The following is a 9308-nucleotide window of genomic DNA, read 5'->3' as shown; positions in this document are numbered from 1 at the left end:
GTACCTATTTATAAAAAGAGTGTATTTTCTGTAAAATCAGGGGGTGTGTTGGTGCGGGGGCAGGGAGAACACCAACCTTATGGAAGCAATCTGTCCCCTCCCCCTGCCTAGCTTTCACAGAAGCTCCTAAGACTGAAGCCACCATCTGGCACTGGTGATTCGGAAGGCCTTCTGCTCACTGTTGAAGTCCAAGAAACGCCTTCTGAAAGAAACCATACCTATCCTCTGTCACAGGGCATTCTTAGGACAATCTCCTAAATGAGGCCTCAGACTGACGGCCTCACTAAGGCCTGATTCGCATGAATTGGTGAAATTATCAGACTGTGTTGATCCCATGTAAGAGATGCTAGTGTTGAGGGGCCATTCTTTTTTTTTTTTTTTTTGTAATGTTTATTTTTGAGAGAGAGAGAGAGAGTGAGAGGGAAGGACAAAGAGAGGAGGGGACAGAGGATCTGAAGCAGGTTCCATGCTGACAGCACCTAGCCCGATGCGGGGCTCAATGAACCGTGAGATCATGACCTGAGCCAAAGTCAGATGCTTAACCAACTGAATGACCCAGGCACCCCTTGAATAACACTTTTTCAGAGAGAGGGAGGGGGAGAGAGACAGAGAGAAGGAGAGAGAGAGAGAGACAGAGAGAAGGGGAGAGAGAGAGAGAGAGAGAGAGAAATGAATCCAAGCAGGCTCCATGCTCATCACCGAGCCCGACACAGGGCTTGATCCCAAGACCCTGGGATCATACTGACCTGAAACTAAGAGTCAGACACCCAACCAACTGAGTCACACTGGTGCCCAATAATTTTTTAAGTTTTTAGTCCCTCTAGGACTAAAATTTCCTCTAGGAAAATATTGGCTGAAACAAGACATTAGGTTTCTTGGGACAACCTAAGTTTTTACTTTGTGTTAACTGAAATGTTTAACAGATAAACTTTAGGACTATGAGTGGCTGTTACCACGCCTGAAAGGAAAAAATGGTTTGAAAGAAAAATATATTACAGTTTTACTAAAAAATAACATTTATTTTTAAATTTATTTAATCACACATTTATAGAAAAATTGGAATTACAATACAAAAATATTTTTTCCTGAATCATTAAGAGTGAGTTGTCACCGGATGCCCCATTCACCCCTTGATGTGTACTTTCTACAACCAGGGATATTTTCTACCTAATACAACACACCTGTCAGAGTCAGAAAATTAATGTTGATACATTTCTAGTATCTAATCCTCAGACTCCAAATATTTCCAGTTGTCCCAGTAATGTTCTTCATAGCAAAAGGATCCAGTTCAGAATCACATTACACTTTGTTGTCATGTATCTTTAATTCCCTTCAGTCTAAGATGGTCCTCTATCCTCTATCTTTCCTTTACTTCTGTGACCTTGAGGCTTTTGAAGACTGCTTTCTGGCATGTACCTTAATTTGGGTTTGTCCGATGTTTCCTCATGGTTAGATTCATGTCATGGAGGTTTGTCAAGGATATAACAAAAGTGTCATCTCGCCTTTTTAAATGGAGCAATTTTTTTTTTAAATTAATTCCACTGGGATGATGTTCACACTCACGGGTGGAGTGAGGGGATGTCTGCCAGGTGATAATTGTAAATTACTCACTTTCCCTTTGTAATTTATTCGTGTTTTATGGTAAGTCGCCTTGAAATTGTGTATATATTCTTTTCCTCATCAACATTTCAATTGTTCATTAGACAGAAAACTATAGATTCATGAGTCCCTATTTGATAAGTTGCTGTCTTTATTATGATGCTCAAATTTCCCCAGATTGGACTAAAAGGGGGGTGCTTCAAGCTGGCTTAAGTATCAATGTTCCCATCATTCTTTGAACACTTCCTTGTCTTTCGGTACAAAAAGACATTCCGTCTCGAATTGTCCCTTTCCCATGAAAGCCCTGAAATCAGTCATTTCTCTGTGGAGCCCTGGTTTGCATAGTAGACCATGGTGTTTAGAAGCCAAGATCTGGGCACTAGCTGTGTTCGTTGTTGGTAGGGTGTGGCTGCTCCCAGGCCCTCTCTGCTGAGAAGGTAGGATTGATGTTGACATGTATATCTATATCCGTATCTGTATACATATCTGTACCTACACATCTGTTCGTCTACAGAAGGGGCAAGATGCATCTACACACATTTACATGTCTATGCAGGACTCTATCCATATACTGAAAACTGTGAGGACTGTTCACATCCATACCTCCGACTCCAATCCAACGACAAAAGGTCCCTTCTAGGTTTCCCTTTTTGAATGTTTGCTATGCTCTTCTCCAACAGTGAGAAACCTGGGTCCTATTATCATTTATGTATCTTTGGATATGATTCACTCATCTGTGGTCACCAAGCTCCCATCACTGTCCTCCCCCCACCCCACGTGATGCCCTCCTCACCATCCTCAGGCTCCCTTACCTCATGCTGGGTCACTGCCCTGGCTCTGAAAGTTCCCTTTACCCCACTAGGGCTTGGACTCCCCATTCTCACCCTGTTTGGGCTCCGATTGCCCATGCTAGATGGACCCCTGCTAGATGTCCACCTTACCCTGTTTGGCTCTGACTCTCCATGTTGTAAGCCCCCTCCCTGCCCCGTGTGCATGTCCTACTCACCTTCCTGGGCTCTGCCATCCTGTGCCAAGCTGCTCCCCACTGTACAGACTCCCCCATTGCCCACCCAAACCCCCCCACCCACTCCGGGTCATGGGTCTCCCCAGCCCCACCCCTGACTCCCCCTCATAAAGAGGCCTGCCTAGCTCTGCCTCACCTTAAGGACCAACCTGTTTATGAAGGAGGAGAAGAGGAAAAGTCCACATGACTCTTAGATATGTGTGTTGTAAGGAATATCTTTGCTGAATGTTGTTGGATTCCAGAGAAGAGCAGGCCAAAAGCAATATTTACATGGTCTCGAATGCTGATTCCTGCTCCTCCGCGTGAGGGAGGCAGTTCTATTTACTGTGAACCCCATTAAGGCTTTGCTCTGGCCATGTTAATCCTGCTAGAGTTTGGATGGAAAAAAGATAGCATTTGTTGAAGCAAACAGAAAAAGCAATCGAGCAGGCTTCCCTTTTAAAGCTCATCTCAGGGAGCCTGGGTGGCTCAGTTGGTTAAGCCTCTGACTTTGGCTCAGGTCATGATCTTGCAGTTTGTGAATTCGAGCCACGCATCCGGCTCTGTGCTGACAGCTCGGAGCCAGGAGCCTGCTTCACATTCTGTGTCTGCCTCTCTCTGCTCCTCCCCTGCTCACGCTCTCTCTCTCTCTCTCTCAAAAATAAATAAACACTAAAAAGAATTAAAAACAAAATAAAGCTCGTTTCTCTCCTTCATTCATTCCTCAGAATAAACTGCAGTGCAGCTTGACCCCAGAGCTCTAAATTACAGACGATCTCCAGTCCTCAAGACCAAGGCATCTGTTCTTTCCTTTAAAGTCAGCGATGGGAAGTCACTGAGTGGGTTGATCAGGAAAGAAGCAGAAGATTGTAACGAAAACTTTTCATTTCTAGTTACCAAATGGAAAACAGTCACGATCACATTGTACATCTTATAAACTTTTTTTTTTTTTATCAGGTGAACAGTACAGAGCAAACTGGGTAAACTAGATGGCTTGGAGAAGTGGTTTTATGGGGGGGCACTAATAGGTAAGCTGGGTTATTGGTGAATGGAGTATTTATGCCCTTTACACAAATCTACATCAGTATCCCTCCCTGACTTCTTGCTATCTCAGTAGTGACTCAATAATTACTTCACTTTATACCAAGGGTAAGTACAATATGATAAAATGCAATGCCTATCTGGACTGTCTTCATCCAGGTAAGACAAATGTATATTACTCAGAATTCTTTTTCATATTCAGAGGAAGGACTATTAACCAATCAGGTGGGCATTTGATAAGCTCTTTAAAAAAAAAAAAATTAGTGTTCCTTTATTTTTGAGAGAAACAGAGTGTGAGCAGGGGAGGGGCAGAGACAGAGGGAGACACAGAATCGGAAGCAGGCTCCAAGCTCTGAGCTGTCAGCACAGACCCTGATGCGGGGCTCAAACCCACAAACCGTGAGTGAGATCATGACCTAAGCCGAAGTCGGACACTTAACCGACTGAGCCACCCAGGCGCCCCCGCTTTAAATTTGCAAATTTGGAGAAGAAGACTCTGACCTATGACCCATGGTCAAGTCTGGGGGGTGGGTGGTGCTTTGGCTGGTTTTCATGGCCACACCCACTCACTCAGGAGCCTCTTTGTGTGAGACAAATACAAAACGAAACTTTGGTTCTGCTTCTTCACTTGCGACTACATTGACTTACTCCAGCAAGAGGGAAAAACTTGAGATCACGTTGCCTTGAGTTTATACAACATCTTTAAGGCATTTAACTGGCATATTTCTTAACGTTTACATCACTCTGAGGTAGAGCAGAGATCTGTGGTTTTACCCCCATTCAACAAAAACAAAATCAGCGTGAAAACACAGAAATCACACAAAGTCTAGAGCAGGATGCCTTGCTTTAGCGGTCCCGATTTAATCCTGTGTAACGAAACTAAGCTAATTCCATACATCGTAACTGATGAACGCCTTTAAAGTTCTCCAAACTACAAGCAGGTTCGATTTGGCCAGATGAAACCGCGTTTCAAACTTAGTCCCCTGAGGGCTTGGCTGTAAAGATTATGCTCTGGTTAGCATGTTGGCCTTTTAGCTCTATTTCTCTGTATTTGGCCACTTCCCTGGGGCTGAAGATCTGCCCCTAATTGCTACTGTCTGTTGACAGCATTATTTTTGCACAGAGACTTTGGCCAAATGAGCGTCTGGCCCACAGGTGGGTACGCAGTCTCCAGCTTCAGAGCAAAGCCTTCCTCTCATTCCGGCCTCCACGACAGCAATCCCAAGGGCACTTTGTGGATCCTTTGATCCTGGCTCTTTTCGTGACACAATAAAGGCTCAGTAGCCTGTAAACTGTGACACAGGCAACGGGCACTGTGGGGAGAGAGAAACAGGCAGACACATCGCTTGCCTTGAGGGCACTTAACATGGCTCATAAAATGACCTATTTCTTCTTTTTTAAAATTTGCTTTCCTTGGCTTTTCTGCGTGCTAGGGACTATTAGTTTTTCTGGTTTCTGTTCCTTTACCCTGCTGTGTTATTTGCTCATTACACTTTTAAATACTGCACTAAATAAACCCCAGAGTATTGCAAATCCGTATTTCCCTCAGAAAAGAATGTGTGCTTTTGGCCAAGGATTTAACATCCCACTGACTTTCACAACAGAACAAGCAAGACTCTTCTAAGGTGAATTTGTTTTCACAAGGCAGTTAAAGTAAATTCTGTGGTTTTGTAGCCCAACATGAAATCTCCCCCCCGGAACGGAGCAGCACTGGCAAAACCCTCAGCCATCACTGAGCCTGAGGGCTGAACGTGACAATATGGGAAGGACGGGAAGGACTCCCAGGAGCAAATGTGACGGACACACGAATGACAGAACATGAGGTTTTCCAGACTCACAAAGTATTGGAGGACAAAACTCTGCACAAAGTACATTATGACGGGCCTGAGGGGTGCCGGAAGTGGCCGCCGCTCAGTTACGTGTTTTTCCGTAGCCACGCTGTCATCCTAGCATTGAGCTTTTTGTTTCCCAGATTTTTGTTCTTTATTGTCTGTAACTTGGCACGAACTGTGAGCTTCTGGTGCTCTTCCAACATGTTGCTGAAAAACTGCTGCAGCTTGAAGGACAAAGGGAAGGCCGGTCAGTGCAAACTCAGGTCTCGTTTAGCCAGAAGAAGGCCAAGTTCATGCTCAGTAACAACAGGCTTGCAAATGGCCCGTGTGGGCAGGGGCGGGTGGGAAGGCCGGCCTCTAGATGGCGTGCTCCTGGGGGAGACGGGCGCTGAGACAAGGCGGAGACCGCACACCTACCCTGAAGAATCAGGTGCGGATTCCATCTGTGGAATGGGAACTTCATCTATCTTGTTCACTGCTCTATTCCCCCGAGGGCACACAGTAGGTGCTTGATAATGACCTACTGAATGCATATCAGGGATTATACAAGATGTGTGGGCAGAGATACAGTGAGATCTTCTCTTATCTCAAAAGAAACTTTGCAACTCCTCAAGCTCAAAGCTGGCACCTAACATCTATGCCTTTACAAGTGTATCCTTTATTTAAGAATACTGAGATGGTGGCGGGGGGGCCTGGGTGGCTCAGTAGGTTAGGCGTCCAACTTCAGCTCAGGTCATGATTTCATGGTTCCTGAATTTGAGTCCCACATCAGGCTCTAGGCAGACAGCTTAGAGCCTGGAGCCTGCTTTGGATTCTGTGTCCCTCCCTCCCTCTCTCTCTCTCTCTCTCTGCCCCTCCCTACTCACCCTCTGTCTGTCTCTCTCTCAAAAATAAATAAATACTTAAAAAAAACTTTTTAAGTTATTTTAAAAAAGAATATTGAAATGGGCCACCTGGGTGGTTCAGTTGGTTGAGCGTCCAACTTTGGCTCAGGTCATGATCCCACAGTTCGTGAGTTCGAGTGCCACATCAGGCTCATTGCTGTCAGCACAGAGCCTGCTTCAAATCCTCTGTCCCCCATCTCTATCCTTCCCCCACTTGCACTGTCTCTCAAAAATAAACAAACATTAAAAAAAAATATTGAGATAGTAGCTTTGTCCACTGGCTAGATTCCTTCACTGGGTCAGCTGGGGCATTTATTTATGGGAACATCTACCTCAATATTCTGCATCAGCCACACCCCAATGAACTAATAAGTTATATTCCAAAAGTCTATTTCTGTGTCACTGGATTAGAATTTAGAACATCCCAGATGACTGTGTACCCATCCCCCGCTCGCAAAATGTCACTTAAACACTAATGTACTTGAAATTGAGCAGAAATAGGTCATCAAGCTTAATTACAATGTCAAAGAAAAGTCAGTTTGGAGGAAAGAGCAGGTGAAGGAACCAGGAACAGACCTCCCAGCCTCTCCCACACCTGCCTGCCGTGGGAGCGACAGGCCACAGCCCCGATGCACCTGTAGTGTGTGTGTGTGGGGGGGGGGTCTGTGGGACCGTAGGTGGGCTTCATGTGTGCTGGAGAGCATGAGGCCAGGCTCTGGCGGGGGCAGTATGAAGCCCTGAGCAAGAAATAATGGAGAGCGTATAGTACCTGGGCTACGCTAGAGGGAGAAGAGACTCGTGCGGCTTTTCATTTTTATTCTTGTCATTATTCTCCATATGATCCTGTGAACACATAGATTACGGCAGGACCCTTGGAGAGGACTACTTTTTGGCAAGGCTATTCGTAGTAGCTAATTTAACTTGCTTTCAAAACTGCAAGAATTGAACCCCTGCGAAACATACTTTTGCATTAATAAAAATCAACTATCAGTGAGTACAGTTTCGGAACTTTGAGGACAGCTAAATTCATTAAACAACATTCATTCATTCATTAAACAACAAAAAATCTTTGCTGGGTTCTGTAGACACAAAGATGAACTGATGCCCTTTAGACGACACCAGCACACTGGGGCTCCTGGGTGGCTCAGCCGGTTGAGTGTCTAACTATGTCTCATGGACAGGGTCCAGCCCCGAGTCGGGCTCTGTGCTGACAGCTCACAGCCTGGAGCCTGCTTCGGATTCTGGGTCTCCCTCTCTGTCTGCCCCTCCGCTGCTTGCGTTTGCACTCTCTCTCTCAAAAATAAACAAACATTTAAAAAAAAAAAAAAAGGAAGATACTCGCACAAACTCGCCATCCCTGTGGGAGCACTCCTTCCAGCATTTCTGGTTGTGCCCTTGACTCTCTTGTCCAGGGAGTCCCTGGTAAATCACGTCCTGCCAGTTCAGTCTCAGGCAGGCCCAAATGCAAACAGAGATCATTCCTTCAGGAATTAGTGGTTCTTCCTCTCTCTTAACAACAACTACACAGCTCACTGCTTCTCTCTCTCCTTTTTTTTTTTTTTTTTTTTTTTTGGCTCACGATCAAACCTCAGGCCTTTATGACTTACATGTGTATTGGTGTATTTGCTGGGGCAGAGAGGTTGATTTTTTCTTTCTTCTCGTTTTTTTAACCAGCTCGATGCATGGAGGGGACGGAGCAAGCTCCTAGGCCATCTCCCTGCTCCCCAAATCCATTTAATATATTGCCCTCGGAGAGAGGATGTATCAGTTATAAAACTGGTAAGAACAGATACGACGCTTGATCTGAGCCAAAAGGCCAAGAGGCGATTGAGTTTCCTTTCTTATTTACACAGGCCCCTTCTGTTCTTAGGAATATGGTCCCAGGCCACGGTGTTTAATTTGTACTCAGGCATTAAAAAAAAAAAAAAATTAAGTCTATTGAAATGAAATCAATGGACAATAAATTACACTCACTAAAGCATACAAATAAGTTGCAAATAAGTTGTGATGACTATATACACCCGTGAAACACATAGACACGTTCAAAACACAGTACATTTCCACTACCCACAAATTCCTTCAGGCACTTTGCAACCCTCCCTCTGTCCCAGGCAGCCATTGATCTGCCTTTTATCACTAGAGATTATATTTGCATTTTTTAGAATGTGCGTGTGTGTTTTAAACTCAGCGCCATCATCTTGAGATCTACCCAGGCCATGACACAAGCCTATTCTTTTTTTTTTTTTTTTTAATTGCAGGGTAGTATTCCCTGGTGTGGATATATTACATTTTCTGTATCAATTCACCTATCGATGGATGTTTGGATGGTATCCATTTTTTGGCTAACGAGAATGAAGCTGCTATGAATATTCATGTAGAAGACTGTGTGGATGTAGGCTTTAATGTCTCTTGAGTAAAAAAACCTAAAAGTGGAATTAATAGGTCACTATGTGTCTAGTGACATTTTAAAATACTGCCTTGGGGCACCTGGGTGAAGCGTCCAACTTCAGCTCAGGTCATGATCTTACGGCTGTGGGTTCAAGCCCAGCGTCGGGCTCTGTGGTGACAGGCTAAGCAGCCTGGAGCCTGCTTCTATTTCTGTGTCTCCCTCTCTCTCTGCCCCTCCCCTATGCACACACAGACACACACACACACACACACACACACACACACACACACACACACACTCTCTCTCAAAAATGAGTAAACATTAAAAATTTTTTTAATAAAATAAAATACTGCCTATTTTCCAAAATAGTTGCACCATGTTCCATTCTCACCAGCAGAAAAAGAGAGTTCTGGTTGCTTCACTTCTCTGTCAGTGTGTGGTATTATAAATCTTTCTAATTTTATCCACGCTACTGGGTGTGTGGAGGTTGTATTTATATATTACCCTTGTTTTACAGTGTGTGTGTGTGTGTGTGTGTGTGTGTGTGTGTGTGTGTGTGT

At 44.5% G+C, this 9308-nt stretch overlaps 1 protein-coding gene and 1 non-coding gene across 6 annotated transcripts in view; both read right to left on the bottom strand.

Moving 5' to 3' along the window:
- Positions 1-881: 881 nt before the first annotated feature.
- Positions 882-9308, bottom strand: part of LVRN (laeverin) — a 77153-nt gene continuing 68726 nt past the window's right edge. Inside the window, exons 19-20 of one of the 5 annotated variants that reach the window (XR_008297277.1) lie at positions 5482-5699; positions 882-4956 (exon numbers count right to left, since the gene is read on the bottom strand). Coding sequence is in view for 1 of the 5 variants with exons in the window: in XM_027076867.2 (XP_026932668.1) it covers positions 5559-5699 (141 nt within the window). In the remaining 4 variants the exon portion in view is untranslated. Of the gene's footprint in view, positions 4957-5088; positions 5700-9308 lie in introns of those variants that run through there. The other 4 variants (XR_008297276.1, XM_027076867.2, XR_008297280.1 and 1 more) reach the window with 4 other exon arrangements.
- LOC113604583 (U2 spliceosomal RNA) lies at positions 7995-8187 on the bottom strand. Its single transcript, XR_003426562.2, has one exon. It is a non-coding gene; the product is annotated as a U2 spliceosomal RNA (small nuclear RNA).

Source organism: Acinonyx jubatus, chromosome A1, assembly GCF_027475565.1.
Source record: "Acinonyx jubatus isolate Ajub_Pintada_27869175 chromosome A1, VMU_Ajub_asm_v1.0, whole genome shotgun sequence".
NCBI classification, from domain to species: Eukaryota; Metazoa; Chordata; class Mammalia; order Carnivora; family Felidae; genus Acinonyx; species Acinonyx jubatus.
Note: the sequence above shows the minus strand (reverse complement) of the source record. Positions and strands in the feature narration are given on the sequence as shown.